The sequence below is a fragment of the Grampus griseus genome, assembly GCF_964374135.1.
Source record: "Grampus griseus genome assembly, chromosome: 14".
Classification (NCBI taxonomy): Eukaryota; Metazoa; Chordata; class Mammalia; order Artiodactyla; family Delphinidae; genus Grampus; species Grampus griseus.
Window position 1 is genome coordinate 28,828,534 of NC_139008.1, and position 24,044 is coordinate 28,852,577.

At 50.0% G+C, this 24,044-nt stretch overlaps 1 protein-coding gene across 1 annotated transcript in view; it reads right to left on the reverse strand.

Annotated features, from left to right (window-relative positions):
- SNX29 (sorting nexin 29) overlaps positions 1 to 24,044 on the reverse strand; it is a 566,576-nt gene that overhangs the window by 55,197 nt on the left and 487,335 nt on the right. The window contains exon 20 of the mRNA XM_082671124.1: positions 3,274 to 3,413. Within this exon, the coding sequence (XP_082527250.1) occupies positions 3,274 to 3,413 (140 nt within the window). The remainder of the gene's footprint in view (positions 1 to 3,273; positions 3,414 to 24,044) is intronic.

Sequence of the window (24,044 nt, forward strand, 5' to 3'; positions counted from 1 at the left end):
ATACAAATGAACTTACTTACAAAACAGGAACAGACTCACAGACATAGAAAACAAACTTATGGTTACCAAAGGGGAAGGGTGAAGTGTGGGATAAGTTAGGAGTCCATGATTAACAGATACATACTACTATATATAAAATAGATATTAAAAAAAGAAAAACAACAACAACAAATAACAAAACCCCACCGGAATAGTCAAATAAAAGAGGTTGGAGGGTCAGGCTCCATCCACAGGCTGCGGGTTTGTCACCCATGTCCTCAAGCCATGGGCTCTGGCACCAAACAGCCCGGGCCCCCCATGTGCTGGTAGGTAACCATGGGGTCACAAGGTAACCTCTCTGGCCTCATTTTCCTTGTCAGTATTAGGTGGAACCTTATGAAATTGCCCTTTCATTGGCAACTTTGTAAGGCTCCATGTAATAAAATGAAGATATGGTGTCCACCTAATTAACAGGCTCTCAGGAAGACTGGATGAGGTGAAACCTACAGCCAGAGCTTATAGTAAATGCTCAATAAGCGAGGGGAGGAAGCCGGGCAAGGCCATCCTTAGTCAACAAGTCCACTCATGTTCAGTAGCTGAAAGGGATCCTTAGGGCCCTGAATCAGCATTTGAAAGACCTGAGGAAATCTGTCAAGATTAGAATAATCACACTTTGGGGAGTTTATTTCCTTAGTTGAGAGAGATGTTTTTTTAAGTAGGAATCTCTCAGGGTGAGATTCTGAGCTGTGACACCAGACCTGCTGTTTTCTGGGGCTGCACAGACAGGAAGGTATCACGTGGAGGCTCACCAGCATGGACAAACTGGGCTGCAGCTCACCTTCCAGCACCCCCAAATGACACAATCTGCAAGCTCCAACCTGAAATCCCATCTCACTCAAAAAAGACAAAGGAGGAGAGGGCAGCTAACTGTGGAACTGCAAGGAAAGCCGAAGGGCAAGCTGTTTAACTTCAACCGGGGTCGAGACCCACGTTGAGTCCAGAGTCTCGTGTCAATATTGTGTCTCTTGCCACAATCTCCTACCAAAATGCTTTGTAGTTTTTAAAGCCCATGAAATTGAACCTCACATTCTCTCTGCTAATTAGGCACAACGCTTTCTCCCTCAGCTCTCATCAATGGCAACCAGAGTGGCTGGGACTTCACAGCACGCCGAGACACTTGAGTTAAAGTGCAATTGTCACAATTCGGCGGGCTGATGTTTGGTACACTCTCCACCAGAGCTGCCTGGACCACCTGCCCTGGCAGTAGGGGCACCAGCTCTCCCGTACGAGGCAGCCTCTTCTTCTCACACGTGAGGTGGGCAACCTTTCTTAGTACTGGGGTCTCAGGACTACCTCTCGGATTCAATTTTCATCAGGAAATTTGGCCAAAACACACCTGACTCAGTGACAGGTTGATTTCCAACACTCATCACAGGCCAGGGGGCTGCCTTTAAAAGATGAAGGGGACCTCCTCTCATGAACTATAGTGGCATTTTCAAAACAGCAAGATCAAGGCCCTAGCATCACAAATAACTGAGAAAAAGAAAAATTCAGCTTTCCATATGGTATATTTTGTTTGGGGGGGAAAAAAGGCATCTTTTTATCACAGATAGCACAGTACAATTATACCTTCTCATAAAGGTCCTGAAACAATTAGAAAGACATAAGCGAGTGGCTTCACTGCAATTTCAAAGCCCTAAGCAGGTAAGAGGGGCAGCCCTGCCGATGTCTGTCCGGTTGCAAGTTCAACTTGGAAATTCTGGAAAGTGTGATGCCAAAGGCACACCGTTCCCCCCACAGAGAGACGCAGAAATAAGCCCCGGCTTGAGTCATAGCATCACCGTTAGGACAAAGCAGATCCCCAAACCCTCAGCACACCATTTAAAAGAGCTCTGGGGAAAGGAAACTCTTGCTTCATCCCAGCAAATCAGTGTTTTTCAAGTGACAAGTCCCAACCCACTTTCAGAGGCCCACAGGTTAGCTATATGGATTCTTACATCGATCATTCCCACCATGATGGTAACGTTTTAGAAATAATATACAGTTGACCCTTGGACAACATGGGTATGAGTTACACAGGTCCACTTACACACAGATATTTTTCAATAAATATATTGGAAAAAATTTTGGAGATTTGCAACAATTTGAAAAAAACTCGCAGATAAACTGCATAGCCTAGAAATATTGAAAAAATTAAGCAAAAGCTAGGTATGTCACGAATGCATCAAATACAATGTAGAGATACAAGTAACATACAAACTATATGTTAACTGACTGCTTATGTCATTGGTAAGGTCAGCAGTAGGCTATAAGTATTTAAGTTTTGAGGGAGTCAAAAGTTATACACAGATTTTCAACTACATGGGGGGTTGGCACCTCTAACCCCTGTATTGTTCAAGGGTCGAGTGTAATTATATTCTCTGGCATCTGAAGACTTTATAAAAACTAAGGATGCTTCATCATTTGGGTTCCCTGAATCCAAGGGTATAAATGTCGCGGTGTGATGAGAGACTTATGAGAACAGAGGGAACTGATCAGTGATAACGTAGTGACACCAGTGAGGCCCACCTGCCCCCAAGGTGAGGCCCAAACACATGTTTCCCAGCGACGTGACCCAAGGAAAGTCATGGCGGGGGAGGTGTGGTCAGCAGGCAGACCACCGGCGCGGTACATGGCATGTGGCGAGGTCAGGAGAAGCTGCTGCACACTGTCGTGAGCAAAGATTTGGTTTCAGAAAAAGTAGCATTCCCTCTGTTAACTGCTGATTCTGAATTGCAATGATTTTGTAAGTGCTTAACATGTAAACTTCTTTAATTTTCTTTTTTTTTTTACTTTTATAAGACATATAAGAACAAGGAATTTATACCTAGTTTTAAGTTGGTTCATACTTAGGTAACATTAACATGAAAGTAATCTAAGTCGGCACCAGTGGGAGTCTGCGAGAAGTTTCCTTGGGTTCACTGCCCACATGCTGAAGAACGCCTGACAGAGACCACTTTAGCTCTGGAACACCTGTGAGCTGCAAGCTTTCCTTTGATCAAAATGTACCAAAGTATAAAACCACAGAGCCCTGCGTTTTTCGCGAGCCTCAAATCGACAATGCTCACTCGTGGGCTCATTCTCTTGTGAGCCCTTTAAACCCCCAGATGCCTTGACCCAAGTCTCCACATCAGCACCTCGCAGGCTCTGGGGCACAGCCGGGTCCTGGGGTGTCCAGGACGCAGACACATGCAACCGCCGGAGAGAGAAGGAAGGAGGTGTGGGGCGGAGCACATGAACGCAGCCGGTACTCACATAAAGAAGGGCATCAGCTGGACCAGCGTCTCTTTCTGGGGGCTGGCGGCAAACTCGGGGACCACCTGGATGACTTTGTTCATGACGCTGCGCAGGTAGTTCTGGAGCTGCTTCCTGCGTTCCTCCACAAACTTGGCGTCCTGGGAAGACGGACAGACAGGTGTGCTCAGCTATGCTTTCCTCACCCACTCGGAGATGGACGACCCGGAGAACACGCAACCATCAATCATCACCACCCAGAGCGAGTGCAAGGGGTGCCTCAGGCTTTACACGTATGATCATGTTTAATAATGGGAGATGCTCGTGATAGTATCATTGTTAAGTGGGGGAAGGCAGGTCCACGAAACTTCCTGCAGTGTGTTCCCAGGAATGAATGAAATCTCAGCACCTGCAACGTGCCGAGTATGGTGCTGGGACCCGGGACAGACCATAAACACAGAGGGTCACTGCTGTGGCCCTGGTGGAGGTCACGGGGCCAGTGGGGGAGACACCGATAAATCCAGTGGCCACACGGGTCAGCATATAACTATTCATCACACTCAATGCCACCCTCCAGAGAGGATGCTTAACTTTGCCTTCATGGGAATTTTCTGAAATATGAATCAGTTGCCACTATTTAAGAAAGATTTCATTAATAAACAAATTCCATTTTCTCTGAAAAACTAGGAGAGGTAGCAGCGCAGTCCCACCCCCAGGGCTACTCCGGGCCGGGGCTGCTCAGTGCGCCCCGGGGCAGGCACAGGGCCCCTGCCTGGCCCTCGTCGGCAGGGCCAGCTCCTAGGCGTGTGCTCTGGTCAGTCCCTCAGGGTCAGAACTCAACCTGGGTGGTGATCTGCTGTCCTCATGTGGAAACTCAATCATTTTGGCACGAGGGACCTCACATCTGCCTGCTGCCCTGGGACCCACAGAGCCTGGAGCCTGTCCTGCTCATGTGCAGCTGCCCTGGGGGCCTGGCTTAGAACCAGGAAACCAGGGCCGGTGTGGGGCAGGAAAGGCTTTCTCTGAGGAAGTGACGCTCCTTCCAGACTGAAGGCTGAGTGGGGTGAATAGGGGAGAGCAGAGCGAGGGCGGCAGAAGGAACAGGGTCACTCGGCTTCACAGGGACACGAGAAGCCTCACAGGACACACGAGGAAACTGTAGCCCAGAGCGGGGCCGGGCCGCTCGCCCACGAGGCCCCAGAGATGGAGCAGTGCAGTCATCCCCCCTCTCCACCAGCCTGGGGCTTGGGAACAGTGTGCAGAATGAGCCCATGTGCTCAGAGACGTCCGAGGACATGCCCTCCCCACGAGGCCCTGCCGAGGGCCGGAGCACAGCAGGGAGAGTCCCTCTTAAGTGTTGTCAGATTTAGCAAATAAAAAGCCAGGATGCCCCGTGAAATCTGAATTTCAGATAAACAATGAATTTCTCACTATTCATGACTCAATACTTTTCAGGGTTCAAGTATGGCCTGTACAATAAACCCTTTCCATGTAATATTTGGGATACACTAAGAAATTATCCATTGTTTATCTGAAATTCAGATTTCACGGGGTATCCTGTCTTTCATCTGGCAATCCTCCTCCGAGTACCGGGGGGAGGAAGGAACACAGAGCAGCCGCTGATCCCTGGGGGCCACTTCAAGGTCACATCAAGGTCCTCTCACCCGAAACCACCCCCTGGTGCACTGCCTCAGCCAGATGTTTCTCCAGAGGGGGACAGCGCTCAAACACTGCTGCTGGCCGCTCCAACTTGACCGCCAGCGCAGCCCCCGTCTGGGGCTGGAATCTCCTGCAGCTTGGCTGGAGGGGCGCTGAGTGCGGGGAGTGAAGGCACCAGGCGAGGAGAGCCGTGGTCTTCAGCTGGAGCTCAGCCACTCCGGCTCCGCTCACCCATCTGATACCAGAGTCCGCTCCACGGTCTCCAAGTTTCAACCCATCGTTAAGCAATTAGACGCTCCTCCTTGGGAAGGTGGTCAATATGCCAGGTTAGGGCCCAAAGGAGCTAATCGGGCCTGGTCTTCAATCTGCACAAGATACCCTCAAGGATGGCTCGAGAGGCTTTGCTGCAGGAAGGCAAGAAAGGGGCTAGTCATCCCTGGAAGAACTCGTGGAGATTTCTCCTTTTTCGGGGGGAGGACGCTCAAAACTCTCTAAGCACCAAGGGAAGGCTGGGGATGGCTCCCTGTGCTGCTTGTGGGGCTGGGCTGGGCTATGGGGTCCTAGGAAGGTGAGGATCCCCCAAAGTGAAGGTCAGAGGATCCTACCCAGGAGTCGAATCTGCCCATTTTCACCTGGGCCTCTTCTCGCCCAGGTCCCAGGGCCAACAGGGACTTGGCAGAAAGGTTATCACCCTGGAGGAATCACAAATCCCACTGATTCCTCAAGCTAGGCAGTCCCTGGAAACCCCAGCCAGCTCCTGAGAAAACCCAACATGGCAGTAATCTGAGTTTGACAGCCGAGCAATTTCTACCTGAGCTGTTCAGAACAAGCGATGGTATTTGTGGAGTCTTTATTCACGTTCTGCGCTCAGCACTTTCCTAGCACTGCATCTTTACAGCACAGCGGAGGCTCAGGGAGGGTAAGAAACTTGCCCCAGGGCTCAAGACCTGCAGGCGGCTGAGCAGGGTCCCAGGTCATCAATGGGTGAGCAGTGAGAGCTGCCCTCAATCCAGAAGACACTCTCCAATTTACATAAGAAAAATCTACAGGTCCTCTAAACTGCAGGTATCTCCCAGCCAAGATGCAGTTCACAGAACTTGCACCTGCCCGTCAGCTGTAGCAGAAGGAAGCGAGTCACTGAGGGGATGGGCATGCTGACGGCCAGCCTCTGCCTAGATGTCCAGCCTTCGGGGCTCAATATGATCCTGGAGGTATGGACACCTCGAGTGGCCGCACACAACTTGGCAGGACGCAGTGGGGCCGGGAAGATCTCAGAACAACTCAAGGAAGCCTATGTTCTTTCCCATTACTGTCATTTCATCTTTTACTGTGAACATTTCAAATTAGGGCAAAAAGCAGAGCAAATGGTATAATGAACCCCCATGACCCTTTATCTAATAAAGTCTTAACCCTTTTCCACGTTACATCATTTTTACCTTTTTGCGAAGGTGTTTCAAAGTAAATTATAGTCATCGTGACATTTTACCCCTCAACACTTCAAGGTGTATTTCTAAAATACTAAGAACACTTTCCGATTGAACCACAATACCATGATCACCTCGAACAAAATGAACGATAATTTGTTGGTGTTACCTCATACCTGGTCGGTGTTTGAACGTTTGAATTTTCAAATGTGCCTACTGCTTCTGAGATTTCTTAAAAAGGGGCAGACTCCATCCCAGAATGAAGCTGGCAATTCTCCAGCAGGTTGAACGCAGCCTCGTTCAGATCAGATTCCCCCTCAGGGATCAGGTGGGTTCTGACCAAAAGGTGAAGAGGGTGGTGCCTTTTTCACCACAAGCTGCTAACAGCTTGAATGGCCTAAAAACATTAAAAACCAATGTGTATCTGCCTCAGATCCAGGTTTCTGGCCTCCCTTGAGAAATGGCCCTCATTACTGGAAGCACAGGGCTACCATCCCACCCAGCCTCCTCTCCTCAGTCCCGTCCCCAGCCTGGCCTCTGTGGGACCCCAAATTTGTACCACCTGGATTGCCTGAGGCCCTACAGAGCCATCCAAGAGCCACCCCGTGAGACGATCATGTTCCAGGTGACCACGTTCCAGGTGATGTTCCCTCAGGCAGAAGAACGGCCTGCACTGCCATTGGCCAGCTCTGCCGTCTGGCAGCTAAACCACGCAGAGCTGGGGTTTCTCACCTGTAAACTGGGGATTAGGATGGTGCCTACGTCATTCATGGCAGCCGAGGCTAAGCGCCCGGTAGCCAGCATCGCCCGCCAGGCTCTGCGACAGAAGCTGATGATTCTGGACGTTCAGCCAGGAAGCTTTCCTCAGAGAGTTTCTATGTGTACAACGGCGTGGAGACAGGCAGGCAGACATACAGTGGGGAGCCAGGCAGGGGCAAGTGCTGGGACGTTGCCATCCATGTGTGATCAGGGAAGCCTGCCGGAGGTTTGCACGAGGAACGGAGAGAGCGTTTCACTCAGGGGAGGCCTCCTGAAGGTGCTGCTCCAGCAGCTCTTGGAGGACAGACACCTGTCAGGGGTCTAGGTGGGTGCCCCCAGTGGGGGAAGGGCATGCCAGGCGGAGGGAACAGCAAACGCAAAGGCCAAAGGCAGAAGGAGTGTAGCTTACGGGAGCAGCGGAAGGCAGGCCCCGCGGCTAGGCTTAGCGGTTCCCCAGGGCTGGAGCTGGAGCCTCGTGGACCAAGAATGAAGCTGAAGCGGGGGGGACCCAGGAGGTGCATCTAGAAAGACTGTTGGTGGGGAATGGGCCAGAGCAGCCTGAGGCAGAGCGCTCTTTCACGCCACTCCCCTGCTTGGAATTCTTCAGCGGCGTCCCACGAACTCTGCCCCCTCCCAACACGCACATCTAAACCCTTAGGAACCTTCTCCACGTGGCCCCAGCGTGCCCTGCCGACCACTTCCCTTCACGGCCGCACCCCCCCAGCAACACGCCCCGCGTCCTGGAGATCACAGCAGCCCCATCAGCATTTGTTGCAGGAACTTAGAAATGTGGGAGGTGGACTGAGGAGCAGCAAGGCAGGCCGCCGGGGAGAGCAAGGCCAGAACAGAGACGACAAAGCCCCCTGACCCGGGAGAAGGATGGACAGAAGCAGCTGCAAGCGCGCCCCCGGCTCCCAGCTCCCCGTGGGCAGGGAGTAAAGGGCAGACAACGGGTAACGAGTGAGCAAAGACAGGGAGCTGGTCCTGCAGGGACCCCGTCTGTCACCCAGGACCCCTGGGAGGACATGAGCATCCCCATAGGGCCTGCCCCGCTGGGCAGGGGCCAGCACTTAAAGGGCCAAGGAACGTTTGTGAGCTTTTTGGTTGCGCTCCTAAGGCGGCAGCCAAAACGCAGCATTAGAAGTGATGGGCTGGACCGAAGCCCAGCTCGTGGAATCTGCCAGACGCCTCTGGTGGCCGCTTAATGAGTCCTCGCTGCCCGTGGCCCTGCTGTCGTCTTGTGCGGCACTCCTATCATAATAGTATTGTCAATTATGGTTGAGGACTAATAATAGAACTGGGAGTTTGTCCTCGCTTTAAAAAAGAACATTCAGGGGCTTCCCTGGTGGCGCAGTGGTTAAGAGTCCGCCTGCCGATGCAGGGGACACGGGTTTGTGCCCCGGTCTGGGAAGATCCCACATGCCGCGGAGTGGCTTGGCCCGTGAGCTGTGGCCGCTGAGCCTGCGCGTCTGGAGCCTGTGCTCCGCAACGGGAGAGGCCACAACAGTGAGAGGCCCGCATACCGCAAAAAAAAAAAAAATAAAATAAAAAATAAAAAGAACATTCGGGACTATTTTCGTGGGAGTGTTTTTTTTTTCCCTCCAGAAAAGGTTAGTTTTATTTTGAGCTTCAACAAGATAAAGACGCCATCAAATGAATAAGAGCTATTTTTAAAATGATGGAATGTTGTGAACAAGATGACGAGCTACAGTTCCTGGAACTGATGCTCAGACCCCCTGCCCCCTGTGCTTTGTGATATTTTCTTTCCTGGGCCGTTCCTGACAACAGTGCTTTCTAGACCACATTCTGCCTCTTGAAGGGGACCTTCCCCATGATTCTGCACTTCCAGAGTTCCTTTTTATTTTCATCTAAGGATATCATGGTGTTTTTTGTTTTTTGTTTTGTTTTTGCGGTACGTGGGCCTCTCACTGCTGTGGCCTCTTCCGTTGCGGAGCACAGGCTCCGGACGCACAGGCTCAGCAGCCACGGCTCACAGGCCCAGCCGCTCTGCGGCATGTGGGATCCTCCCGGACCGGGGCACGAACCTGTGTCCCTGCATTGGCAGGTGGACTCTCAACCACTGCGCCACCAGGGAAGCCCTATCATGGTGTTTTATAAAATAAACGGAAGGTCCTGTCCATCAGGAACAGCAGGCAGCTCAGGGCCCTGTCGAGAAAGGCTGCTGCAGAATCAGCTGATCTCAGGGCACCTCAATGGCTCGAGAATTCCAGAACAATGACTAGCTTCCCAAGGAGCCCAGCATTAGCGAGTGACTTCGAGTTCTAGTTTAGAGTCAACGACCCAGGTGGGACGTGCTGATGGGTTGGAATCCTGCATTCGTTTATTCAATGCACTCATTCATGTGACAGATACTCCTCGGGGGCCCCCTGTGAGCCAGGTGCTGTGAGTGAAGGAATAAATGCAACTCGGATCCTGCCTTCACAGAGCTTACAGTCGATGGAAAAGACAGATCATTACAAAACAGCGCTATAAAGCCAGGAACACAGGATAAAGGTGCGCACAAGGTCTGCTGCGGGGGTGTGTAGGGAGCACACGGGCACGTGGGCCCTCCCCAGGGATCGTGTGATGTAATCGTTATCATAATAGCAGCAGCAGCAGCAGGAGGGGGAGAAAGTGTTACTGTTAACTTTTACCAAGCATTTTCTCTGCCGGGCACTGGGCTGATCACACTTACATGTTATTTTACTGAATTCTCAGAGGCCCACTGAGACAGGTACTTTTTAGTATTCCCATGTCAGAGAGAGAAGATGAGACTCAGAGCGGGTAAGGGCCAGTGCCCGGATGCTAACGACCGAGGGGTGCAGACAGGACTCGGCCCCAGTAAGCCTGTGCTCTGCTCTAAGACAGAGGGAGAGAACCGCCCGGAGATTCCAAAGACCACAGCCAGAAGGAACCATGGGACTGAGGATCAGAGGGGGCACCGAGAGAGAGGGAGCTGCGGGAGGGCAGGGGCAGACCTGGGAAGTCACTTTAGAGAATCTGGACTCTACCCTCAGGGCCACAGGTATTTTAAGCAAGAGACTGACAATCAGCTCTTCCTTCCATGAGAATGGAAAGAAGATGCTTCAGTTTTAAAAGGCCCTCTTTTGTCCCGGTTACTCTATTCTGTCCCTGGAATGCTGAAATCTGCCCTTCCTCTTTCAAGTGTGGGTCGGCTGTGAGGTGTGGGTGCAGCGCATCTGAACCGCAGGCCCAATCCTGTCATCCTGGGGCAAATGCTGCAACCCATGAACTCGGCTTTGTTACAAGGGTGATGCCTGGGTTCCCAACACTGACACCTGAGGCTTGTTTCCAGGGTGACCGTCATGCACTTGTTAATGGGAACCTGAAAAGAGACAATGACTGCTGTTGCCACTCTAAACACTCTGGACGGAGACCTCTGAGAGCAATGAATGGCCGGGCACGAAGGACCCTCGTAGCAGCTTCCCAAACATCACTGAGCCCCTCTGATAAGCATCTGATTGGGTGATTTTAGCAAAACTACACCAAACATCTTCACTTGCTTTACTCAGAAATAATAAAATCGTGAACTTAAAAAAGGGAAGTCTCCTCCTAACCTTTACGCTGAGAGTGGGCTCCAGGGGGTCAGGATGGAGGTCCTGATGTTCTCGTCTGGGTCAAACAGATGGGGAGCAGCCTGGCTGCTTTAAACAAGTTTTGTTTAACAAGTTCTTTTCCAAGTAATCAGCAGCTGGATGGTACCAGGTGTGAATGAGAGGGGAAGGAGGAGGGCTTTCTCTGGAGCGGTTTCGGGGAGGGGATGGCAGAGGAGGGGAAAGGAAGGCCCATGTGTCTCTAAGGCACCCTTGGTGAGAAATTCAGGCCCTAAACCTCAACAGATACCCACTAATTTAGAGGCCAGAGTCACTGCCCCTCCTGCAGGGACAGGGAAGCAAAGTCCTGTTAATTGAATTACTTGACCCCCGGCGACTCAGCTGGGCCACCATTTACCAAGCAAGTAGCTTGGTAACGGGCTGGGATGGACAGAGAAAGACAGGAAACAGGTCTAGCCCTGGGGAGCTCAGCGTCTCCTGCTTGGAACATTTACTGAGTCCCGGAGATATTACACAGTTATCCATCCAAGCAAACATTTATTTGACACCTCTCCTGCCAGGCCCAGTTAGTTGGGATGAAAAAACACCCAGTTCTTGCCCTAAAGGCATGAATGGCATCTCACTCATTCATATGTTCCAGCATCTACCAGACACCAGAGTAGAGGAGGTTCCACTTGCCCATCCATGCCTGCCCCGGGTGCCCACCTCACGCCAGGGCCTGTGATGAGCAGGTGCGAGAGGAGGTGAGCAGGACAGATGCCCTCACGGAGGTCGCAACCGAGAGCCCCTTCCTTCTTCCAACAGTGACAGCCCAGGCCCTGTGCTGGGGACCCCGAGATGAGAGGACACGTCCTGGTGTCAGCTCATGGGCCAGTGGTGGACAACAGGCCGGGAGGCCAGTGACAAAACTGTGGCAGACAGGAGGAGAGCTCCTGGGGCCGGGGGGGGGGTGCTCCCTCTGAGCTGGGCTGCTGGGAATCAGCAGGCACTTCCGGCCTGGGTCTGGAGGGGTGGGTGGGATTTCAGCAGACGGTGACGGGAGGAAAGGCATCCAGACGGAGTGACTGAAGGGAGTGAGGAGAGCCTGGGCTCAGGGTGTGGGGTGAAATCTTCTCAGTGGGTGGGGGGTGGCGTACGGACTGAAGCAGCCAGGCTTTGGAAAGAGGCAGGTGGTAAGTCATGAAGTCAGTGCAGAGGGTCTGGGAGAGAGACCAGGTGCACACGCTGGGGGTTCAGGAGGCCCGGAGATGAAGACTCAGGGCAGGAATAGAAAGGAGTTGACGATTTGATGTCTGCCATGTAACATGGATCCCTCTATGTGCTTTACATGAGTTTAGCTATTTACTCCTGTGGCCTCCAGTGAGGCTGGAATTATTATCCCCATTTCGCAGCTGGGAAAACTGAGGCTCAGAGATGTTACATGCCATCAAAGCCCAAAGCCAACAAGGAGAACGTGATGGGGCTGGGATTTGCGCTGAGGTGGTTCAACATCAGAGCCCTTGCTCCTATTCACCTGGTAACATTTTCAATAATATTTACTTAAAAGAGAAGATCAACATTTCTTAAAGGCAGTGACCTTTTTACAGCCAGGAGGCACATTTACAGCTGGGAGTGCATATAACACCCTAAACCACTGAGCACCCCAGGCAGGCTCATCCCTGCCGCACAGGGATGGGGTGGGGGAGGGAGGCGGTGACAGACAGTTGAAGAGGCTACTCACCCTCTGCAAGGCCATACAGAAAGGGGAAGGGCCAGAATTCAAACTGTGGACTTTCTGATCCAAACCCTACTCCTGTTTTTGCACTGACTTGTTAAATCGCCACCACCTATTTTGTGCGGAACACTGTGTGTGGGGAAGGCAAAGAAAACCATGAACACCGCCCACCCCACCGCTTTCTAACGGGTAACAGAAACTCCCAAGAAGCTAAACACATCCTCACAATAGATGCATAAAGAACGACAGCAAGAACAACAATAACAGCGGCAGCAGCAGCGGCTGACTTTTGAGTGCCTATTAAGTCCTTTACACCTATCCATCTGGTTTCATCCACAAAACGACTTTCCAAGGTAGGTTCTACTATCACCCCCGTGTCATAGATGAGGAATCAGAGGTGCAGAGAAAGGAAGAGCCTTGCCCAAGCCCATGGATCTGGAAAATCAGGGAGCCAGGTCCTCTGCCTCCATCAATGGCATATGCTAATGCTCCTGTGGGAAGGGCAAGGGGCTACTGAAGACCTAACTGCCTCTACCTCCCCCATCATATCTGAAACAGGACTTCCCATATGACACACAGGAAGCTGTACGACCCTGTCGGCAGGCCCAAGGCTCTGATGGCCTCTGGGTGAGACGTTGCCTGTGACAGCAAGAGAAAGGGCAGACTCAAGGGGACACCACGGACCCCAAAGTCCTCTCCGCACTTGCTTCACGGGAAAGGCCAGGGGCTTAGTGCCACACCAAATCCAAGCTTGTGCTTCCCGCTGACCCAAGAGACCCTCCTCCTCTGCTCAAAAAGCCCCGAGTGAGGCTACGGACAAGCCCCACTGCTCACGATACCTTACTCTAAAATGGGGGAAACAGATCAGACCCTCAGGGCTGGGCAGCTCAAGGAGGGAACACAATGTGTGATAGCTTCGAGACTGTAAAACAGCACTTGCGTGATGTCAGTGAATTACGCTAAATGTCAGAACAGAAGATAGGTCCTGACCCCCACCTGCAATGAAGGCATGCCCATTCCACACCTTGACTGCAAACACAGGAAAGAAAGCAAGTCTCTATTTCAGAAAAGGAACACGCCCCCACGCCCCCATCCCCACCTCCAGGGCTCAAGGTACATTGACATTCTCCGCCCATGTGCTTCTCAAAGTGACGATAATAATAATAGTAATACCCTTTATTGCAAGTTTACTATGTGCTGAGCACGATGTGGAGTGTCTACCTGAATTATTTCCATGTACCCCTGTTACAGCTCTGTGTAGTAGATACTAATAGTCCCATTTTGCAGATGAAGAAACTGAGGCTCCAAGAAGTAAGGTGACCCAGCCAAGGAGGAATAGAGCTGGGATTTAGAGCCATGTCTGTCTTGAGTTCAGCCCATAAGCAGGATGCTGTCCTGCCTCTTAGGGTCAATGTGTTCACAACAGCAGGAGCCCTACAGCTCTGTTAAAAACAGGAATTAAAAAAACAAAGTAGTCCTTCAGTTCACATGGGGTGAACCAAATACCATGGCTCTAAAAACTCTCCTCTTAGCACAGAGCTACGTATTTGTGTCTGGATGAAGTCTCGTCTTCCTACCATCAGAACCCCACCTTCTGTGGGAGGGGGGGTTACGGACAGAAGCTTCATAGCAGCCTCTGTTGCTCAAGATGGGCTGGATACGGTGGCCTGTCCGCCACAGGTGGGAGCCCATCTGCAATGTCTCTTCCACCCTCCGTGGTGCCTGGCACAGGCTGGGTCCCAGATAGGACACAACAAATGATCTCCTGGCAGGAGAGCAGCAGGCTCTGTCACAGCTAAAGCCTATTTTTCTCTGTTATTGACTTTGCAGCCAAGGGAAACTGCAGGCTGGACAGCTGAGTCGGGGACGGGCGAAAGGCTGGTTCATGCACTTACTGGGAAGAACTCAAGAGCGGAAAATAAAGTCCTTGCCCTCGTGCAAAAATGCCTCTTCCCAGAGCTGCAAGCTCCAGGGTCAGGAGGGGCCGGTGGGGACAGGGTCAGCCACGACTTTAATCCCAGCAACTGCTGCCTCATGGGAAAGTGGGCCCACTGTTGCCAGGTCACCTCGATTTTTCTGTGAAATCCCAGATTTTTAAATACTGAAAATTATAAAAGATTTAAAGACCAGGTGGATCAAACAAGACAAGAGTGCAGGGCACACAAAGCCACCAATTTCAGACGTCTGATCTAATTAGATGCTCCTTAACTTAGAACGCTTTCTACAAATTTACGGAAGCCAGGCCTAGGACCTGGGATTCTTTAGGAAAGCAGCATGGTATGTCCACAAGAATCACTCAGAGCCAGGCTCATCCCAGCGACTGTCTAGCTGGGTGACCCTGAGTAAGTCACTCCACCTCTCTGGACCTCAATTCCTCCACCTGTGCAACACACATGTTAAGAGTGCCTGTCCCAGAGGATTACTGTGTGATCAAATGAGTTAATATGTTCCCAGGACACAGTAGACACTCAACACACGTGATTTCCTTTTTAGAAGCAGACACAATTCAGGTTCCTCTGCCTTTAAAACTACCATATTCTTTAGTCTGGCAGTATTTGGTCAAATTAAATATAGTACACTACATGACCCACTGTAAATCAACAATACTTCAATAAAATTAAAAAAAAAAAAACAAAAAAAGGTACACTACGCGGCCCAGCAATTCTAGCCTGAGTATCTATCCCAGAGAAATTCTCACATGGACCATAAGGGTCACATACAAGGAGACTGGCTGCCGCGCTGCGTCTGAGTGCGGAGGAATCAGGAGCCACTTGGCGGCATCTCTGGAGTAAAGGACAAGCGGACTGTGGTGGATACACTCCCCCAAACATACTGATCAGTTACGGAAGCAAAGCACAGGCATACACGGCCACACGAGCAGAGCGTAAACAGGATGCTGGGTGAAAACAGTGAAAGAATGAAGACTCTAGCACAATGCCATGTAAATCAATTAAGAACATGAATAATGCAACATATTCTAGAAGGAAACACACAAATTTATAGCTTGAGCCAAACACACCAGAGCAGCTACTTGTGGCAGCGAGAAGAGCAGGAGGCTGACGGGATAAGAGATGATGAACTTGAGGCTTAAGGTTTCAGAGTGGACAGTGAGATCCACGTATCAGGAGCTGGGCGATAGCATGAACTTGCTGTTTTGTACGTGAGGTCCAAAGAGGAAAATCAAAAAGGAGAGATGTGGTATTTTCCTGTCTGCACCTGTTTACTGTCAGGACCTCCCTCCACTGGACCCAAAAACCCCAGCGGGATCCTGGGTTCAGATGTGCCCTGCTCTGAAAATCTCCGAGTCCAACAATTCCAGAGGCTGAGACCGAGCTGTAAAAGCCCAACCAGAAATGCAAAGTGCTCGCATGTATTTTACGTCCAGTCTTTCCTGCGGGCTCCATGGGGCCCTTCTCTCTCCTCATGCAATTGTTTTGCCTGTGCTGGCTCCCGACCACGCGGGGATCGCTGGGCAGACAGATGGCACCCACAGAGCCACTTCCTCGTTATCGCCAAGAGTGTCCCCCCACAACGCCCGGGACCCTTCACAGCCTGTTGAAAGTGCGATGGTCACACAGGGTCTGGTTTAGAGAAGGTTTTGGCGGCAGCAGCAGCGGCGTTACGTGGGGCCATCTCTGTCTTAGGTGTAGCCTCTACGATCAGTATAAATCCTTAACTGCTGATGCCACAGGCTGATACGGCTGTTTGGGCAAAGAGAGGCATAAATGGAGCCAAAACGTTAATACCAGCCGGTGCGTGTCGAATGCCAGGACTTGAGTGGAGACGCTTATGAATATCATTGCTGACTCCAAGTGCGTTTCATAGATGAGGCTCACAGAAGTTAAGTACTGTGGCCAGGACCACACAGCTGAGGAGCAGCAGTGCCAGGACAGGAACGGACTCGAGAGCCCATCTTCCTCAGCTCTGCTCAGTCATCACGCCCTCCGGGGAGGCCCTTCAGGTGGGACACGGCTGCGAGGGACAAGCAGGCTTCAAAGCCAAGGAAGAGAAGGCGGTGAGGCAGCTGCGTCCCTCCCGAGAGCAGGCGGACAGAGGCCAACACCCGCCAGCCACACCCACACTTCAGCGGCCAGGGGCACAAGCGGGGCCAGGGCCAAGGCCTGATGCGTGAGACACAAGAGCGACAGCAATGCTGGCGAAGAAGGCTCCCGCAGACCACTGCGACGGGGGGACGGGGCCCTGCAGAGCCACTCCCCGCTTTTTAAGGGAAGCGGCAAATCTGGACTATGAGGTGAAATCTCTCGATTCTCAAATCAGTTGGCAGCTACCTCACATGCTTGAATATGATGGTGCAGATGAAGCAACATACGTCCACAGGCCATCAGAAGCAAGAGAATAAAATCATTAGGTCTTCAAAAACAGATCTGGGCAAACCCAGTCCCCCCAAGCTGTGCTACTGAGGCGGGGTGGGGATGGTTCCATGCTTCCAAGGGCCCAGCATCTTTCTACAGAAACAACCCAGACACCTGGGAAGGGGTGAGGCCCAGCCCACCCTCCAGAGCAGGGCTGGGACTATACACGACGGCCCGCTCCTCGGGACTTCTACCCTTGCTTGTACTCCTAGAGACTGAACGCCCAGCACACCCACCTGGGGCTAGACATTCCGAATACAGAATCTTTCTTAACTCTCCAAACACATTTCTCAGGGAGGCGGTGGTCTCTCCACTTTACAGGTAAGGGCACTGAGACTCACAGAGATGAGTTAACTTGTCCATGGTCACGCTAGAATGGTCAGAGCTAGAATTTTAACCCAGGTCCAGACAACTCCCAGGCCCAGCGACTCTGCTGTTCCACGCTGTTCCTTTGTTTACACAGGGGAAGTTTACAAAAAATCCATCCAGGGACTTCTCTGGCGGTGCAGTGGTTGAGACTTCACCTTCCAACGCAGGGGGCGCGGGTTTGATCCCTGGTCGGGGAGCTAAGATCCTACATGCCTCACGGCCAAAAAAACCAAAACATAAAACAGAAGCAGTATTGTCACAAATTCAATAAAGACTTTAAAAATGGTCCACATCAAAAAAAATCTAAAAAAAAAAAAAATCCATCCATTTCCAAAACTTTCACTGAGCCTCTACCGTGTGCCTGGTGCCACGGTGGACGCTGGAGGTATGAGGAGGTAGAGGGCAGGGCCCTACTGCTCAGGCCATCTGAGTTGAACACAAACCTCAACTGTTTTATCTACTTATCTACTGGTGTCAGTGCTTCTGACACTACACGTGTGGAGGTTTTTTTTCACACCAACAACCAATTCTCAAACTTTCTGGATACCAACTGGGTATCCACCGATTTGACTTAATTCTGACACTAACTACCTGAAATTAGCATCAGCTCTCACAAGCTAAGGGCTCAGCCCCATGAGACTGCCCTCGCTTCGGAGGCCAAGTGCAAGCCTGAGCCACTGGGACATGTAACCAACTGGTTATAAATCAGTGGTTCCCACGACCCCCTTGTCAGGTTCGATAATTTGCTAGAATGGATCAGAGAACTCAGGAAAACAGCTTACATACGATTACTGGTTTATTATGAAGGATGCAACTCAAGAACAGCCGAATGGATCAGATGCATAGGGCAAGGTATTGGGCGGGGGGGAAACGGGGCTTCCATGCCCCCTCTGGGTGTACCTCCCACCCAGCACCTCCATGTGTTCACCAACTCAGAAGCTCTCCAAATGTCAGAGTTTAGGATTTTTATGGAGATTCCATTACACAGCAGTGACTGATTAAATGATTGGCCACTGGTGATAACTCCATCTCCAGCTCTTCTCCCTACCCAGAGGCTAAAGGTTCCAACCTTCTAATCATGCCGTCGTCCTTCTGGGGACCAGACCCCACCCTGAAGCTATCTGGGGCTCCAGCCACTAGTCATTTCATTAGCATACAAAAAACCCACTCTTATCATGCCAGGATTTCTAAGGGTCTTAGAAGCTCTTGTGTCAGACCAAATATTGTACCAAAAGAAGCTCCTTTCACCCCTATCGCTCAGGAGATTGCAAGGGTTTTATGAGCTCTCTGCCGGGAACCAGGGACAAACAGCAAATGTGCGTTTCTTATTATATCACAATATCATAAAACCAAGCGGATAAGATGAAGTTGGGAGGATAAAGGGATTATTTTAAAGTTTTACTTGGGAACTTGATTTACCCTGGACAAGGCCTCTGGAGTTTTCCTCTCCGAAGCAAAGTAAAAATAAAGTCAGAGTCCAATAAGGAGCCACATGTCAGGACATGTCCCAACTCGAGGTCTTAGCATCTTTAGCTGTAAAATGAGAGTGGGTGCTGTCATCACGCATTTATTCAACCAACACGACGTGCCAGGGGCTGAGGTCCAGTGGTGACTAAGACTACAGCATAGGAAGTTGGTGCTCACAAAAAATCTATATGCTCTGTTCCATTTCTCAGTAACCTCTGCAGTGAGGCGGGGTCCCAGGACCAGTTCTGGCCAACGGGTGGTGAACAGAAGTGGTCCCTACCGGTACTGGGAGGTGGCGGCTCAGGGCTGGTGTCTCTCCCACCTCTGTCTGCAGGGGGTGCTGCAGTGACCTGGGGGCCATTACTTTGCCCTCCTCCTCTTTCTCTTCAACGCTCCTTCAAAACGTGCTCCGCCCTTCTCCCCTCCAGCCTCAGCTGACGTGCTGATGGCAGAAGAGCTGTTGCCAACCCCACTGCACAGATGGGGCCACTGAAGCACAGACCTGCCTGGCAGCCAAGATTTAACCCAGACTCCTAGACTCAGAGTCCCCGAGAATCAAAGGGCCTTCTGATCTCATGGAGTTCAGGGGTCTTCAAAGGACGTTCCTGAAGGGTTCCTGGGAGTGTCTTGGGTGTCAGCTCCCCTGGTGTCTGCTTAGAGAATTGCAGATGGTGATGGCGGTGACGACAACAGCTGCCATGGACTGACAGCTCTGTGCCAGGCTCAAGGGTAAACAGTTTTCATATATTACCTTGTTTAATCCTCACATCCTGGGTGGTAGGCACTATTATTAGACCCATTTGACAGACGGGGAAATGGAGGCACTGAGGTGAAGAACTTGTCCAAGGTCAAACATCCATTGGACAATAGGAACCAGAAGTCCAACCCTGGCCTGTCTACTTAATAAACAGGCAAATGTATCTCAAACTGGGGGCCCATGACATTCCCAGTTTACTCACTGCAGCATGGGGAGGTGCCTCAGGGGTATGGGGTAGAGACTCCAGCTGGCTGACCCCCAAATGCATGCTCCTCCTCCAAGAGGGAGACTTGTTTCTGGAAAGGAGTGACCCAGACAGAGGCTCCGCTCCCCAGCCCCTTCTGCATCTACGTGAGGCCGCGGGACTAGCTCCTGCCAATCAAATGTAAGGAGAAGCAATGCTCCACTCTTGGGCCGAGGCACAAGTGGATGTGTCTTTTTCACACTCTCTCCTCCCTTCTCTACCCTTGGTGAAGTGTTCCAAGGCCCTAAGGGTCGGCAAAGGAGAGCTCATGGGCCAAATCCGGCCCGCTGCCTGTTTCTGTGGATGAAGGTTATTAGAACACAGTCCACCGGTTTGTTTCTGCACTGTCTGTAGCTGCTTTCATGCTACAACAACAGGACTGAATAGTTGCTGCTCAGACCATGGGGTCTACAAAGGCGAAAATATTTACTGTCAAAGCTCTTTACAGAAGAAGTTTGCTGAGCCCTGCCCCAGGGCATAATGAAGGCTCAGGATGGAAAGACCTTGGGCCCAGGCACAAGCCACTTCTGACCACAAACGTGGGACAATAACGTCAACAAGGAACAAACTGAGAGTCTGGGGTTTAAATTCGCCACAGCAGCTGGCTCTGCCCCAACTAATACGTGTGGAGGAAGGGATGAGGTAGAGGGCTCCTTGCTACCCTGGTCACTGAGGGTCCAGCCCTGGGACAATGGGACCAGTGCACAAACATCAGCGACTCTGCGCAGTAGTAAAGATTCTCCTTCTCTGACTACACACAGCACCGACCTGTATTGAGGGCTAGCTCTGTGCCAGGCCCTGTGTTAGTGCTTCGAATTGGTGGTGAAGAACCTGAGATGGGGGGTCTGACCAGCTGGGTTTGAAGCCCAGCTCTACTGCTCCCTAGATCTGTGGCCTTGGAAAAGTTCCTTCCGTTTTATAATCTCTGAAAGAGGGATAAGAGTAGTAGTTGCAGTGCCTGGCACGAAGCAATACCTGTTACCATCACTACTATCTTCTTCGTTGGACCATTTAATTTTCAAATAACCTATGGGTTCAGTATGATAATCATCCCCAGTGACTGATAAGCACCGTGGTCTTCACGCTCTAGTCAGAGAAATGAATGCAAAACTGAGTGATAATTAGAAGGAAGATAGTGTGTTGTGTTGACAAGCCCCAGGAAAGGGATCAAAGAATGAGCAGGTTTCAACTAGATTTGGTGGGTTGGTTGGGAGGGAGGTGTGGTTAGTATAAGTTTTCCAGGCAGGAGATCCCACCTCCCCAGCTAACTCTTTGTTACTATCCTCTTAAACTGGCCTTGTCTTAAGCCCTTGATGAAGCCTTGATGTCTTAGGTCTTTGCTGAATGTCAGATTCCAAAAACAATCCCTTCTGTACCCTAAGATGCTGGAGATGTCAGTGATTTCCTTTCATCTCTTCTTTTCTGGGGTAATCTAGTGGACAATGGCCTTTGAAATCCTGGCTCCATTGCCTCTGTATCCCTTTAGATGCCTTCACTGAGGCTGTGATTGTAAGAATTTATAACAGCCAATTTTTCTTCTTTCTTATTTTTGCCTGCCCAGCAATCATCCCCTCCACGCCTCTGTTTAGAGGACTATAATAACCCTTTCAAAGATCTCCTGTTCCTCACTTTCAGTTCACGTAGCTGGGGAAGGGCTGCCCTCCCCACTCCAGCTGCAGAAGCAGGCACATGAGACAGGTCCAGCTACTGCAATATTCCCTCTGGCCACAGAGATTGGCTCAAGGATGAGCACAGAAACGAAAGAAGTACAAAACTTGTATTCCAACAACTACAAAACATTGTTGAATGAAATCAAAGAAGACCTAAATAAATGAAAAACATCTCATGTTCATAAAAAGGAAGACGTAATATTATAAAGATGACAATAGCCCTCACATTGATCTACAGGTTCAGCATAATCCCTTATCAAAATCCCAGGTGCCTTTTTCACAGAACTGACAAGCTTATCCTAAAATTCATATGGAAATTTAAGGGACCCAGAAGAGTCAAACTGTCTTGAAAAAAAGAACAAAGCTGGAGGACTCATTTCCCAATTCCAGAACTTACTACAAAAACTTCAGTAATCAAGACAGTGTGGTACTCCCATGAGGACAGATATTTAGATCAATGGAAAAGAACTGAAAGTCCAGAAATAAGCTCTCACATTTAGAGTCAGTTGATTTTCCACAAGGATGACAAGACAACTTAATGGGGGAAAGAACTATCTTTTCAACAAATGGTGCTGGGACAACTGGATATCCACATGCAAAAGAAAGAAGTTAGACCTCTTCTTTACACCATACACAGGAATTACCTCCAAACAAATCACAAAACTAAATGAAAGCACTAAAACTGTAAAACTGTTAGAAGAAATCAGGAATAAGTTTTTGTGGGGTTAGGCAAAGCTTCCTTATATATGACAACAAAAAGCATAAGGAACAAAAGAAAGAAAAAGTACATTGGATTTCATCAATATTAAGAACTTCTGTGTTGCAAAGGATATCATCAAGAAAGTGAAAAGACAACTCAGAATGAAAGAAAATATTTGTAAATCATCTATCTGATAAGGGACTTGTATCTAAAACACATAAAGAACTATTGCAACTCAACAATAAAAAGACAAGTAACCCAATTTTAAAATGCAAAGGATGTGAATAGATATTTCTCCAAAGAAGATATACAAAGATATATATAAGGACATGAAAAGATGATCAATATCATTAGACATTAGGGAAACACAAATTGAAACCACAAGGTGACACTACTTCACACCCACTAGGGTGGCGCTAAAAAAAAAAAAAAAAGCAGATAATAATAAGTGCTGGTAAGAATGTGGAGGAATTAGAACCCTCATACGTTGCTGATGGGAATATAAAATGGTGCAGCCATTCTGGAAAACAGACAGTTCTTCAAAATGTGTAACGAAGACTTACCACATGACCCAGCAATTCCACTCCTAGGTGGAATGAAATGAAACAAAAGAATGAAACGAAAGAGAAAGGAAAACATATGCCCACACAAACACTTAGACGCAACGGTCCATAGCAGAGTTATTCATCATAGCCCCAAAGTGGAAACCCAAATGCCTATCAACTGATGCATGGATAAACACAATGTGCTGTATCCATACAATGGAACAGTACTTGGCAATAAGGAATGAAGTGCTGGTACATATCACAGCACAGAAGAACCCTGAAAACAGGCTTCTGTGAAGTCACAAAAGACCACATCGTATGTGACTCCATTCATATAACATTTCCAGAACAGGCAAATCTGTAGAGAAAAAAGTAGATTAAAGCTGTTAAAAAAAAAAAAAAGAAAGAGCACAACGTCCAGGCAGATAAATGAAGCCTAATTCCAGGATTTCTGCTGGAACTACCAGAAAAGAAACTCTTCCTTCTGGGGTTGCTGTCGGGGTGATATAAGCCTAGAACTGCCAGAGTTCATCTTGGAGAAAGCTTGTCTGAGAACGAAGCCAGCACAGAGAAAGCACAGGAGGGAGGGGAGGAGGGAAAGGGGGAGGGAGAGACAAGGTTCTGATGGGATCCTATGAGCCCTGGACCAGCTATGTCTGAAGCTGCAATCCATTCCTGCTCTTTTCAATCACGTAAATCAAATTCCTCTCACGCCTTTGCCAGTCTGGGAGGGTTTTTGCTCAGGTCCTCATTGAAACTGTGGCTCTCCCCTGACATCCTCCACTCACTGTTCAGGTCACAGAACTCTCCTTCCCTGGGCTTCCCACCCAAGCCCTCAAGCCTCCCAGCGCCCAGGCTCATCCAAAAATCCTCTGTCTCCTGCTCACGGCAGCCCTCATCAACCTCACAGCACCTCTTTTTAGCCAAAGACGTTTTCCCCACCTAGACTGCACCTAGACCAGAGCTCTGTATCTCAGCTGCTTAAAAATAAACATGGGCTGTACTATTTCCAACAAGTTTTCTCACCCTATTAATTATTTATCCAGCACCTGCTTGTACAAAAAAGGAACTTGGAGGGGAAGGAATAGGGAGAAGAGCCTGGAAAGAGCAAGGCAGCTGGAAACAGCCGAGGTGGGTGGTAGCCCTCCGCCAGGGCCGTGGGGACGCGAGGGAGGGGCGCTGGCAGGGCTCTCTGTATGGCCTTGGTGAAGCCCGCTGTCCCTTTGTCAGAAACGTGTTTTTAAATTCCCGAAACAAGATACATAGAATTAGACAGAAAAGCTCGGCTTTTATATTTTAAGCACAGCTATCACAACCGTGATAAACCAGTGCAAGTGTTTCTCTGCTGGGGCACTGATAACAAGATCTAATGGCAGGTCTAATCACTGCCTTCAAAGTGCTAACGAGCTTTAGGATGGTGAGCCCTCTGCAGCAACTGTCACGAGAGGGAAATCCACGTAACTGATTTCTATTGGGGACAGAGTCGCAGATGCCACAACCACTGGTACAGCTTGTGGCCTAAGTTCACATATCAGT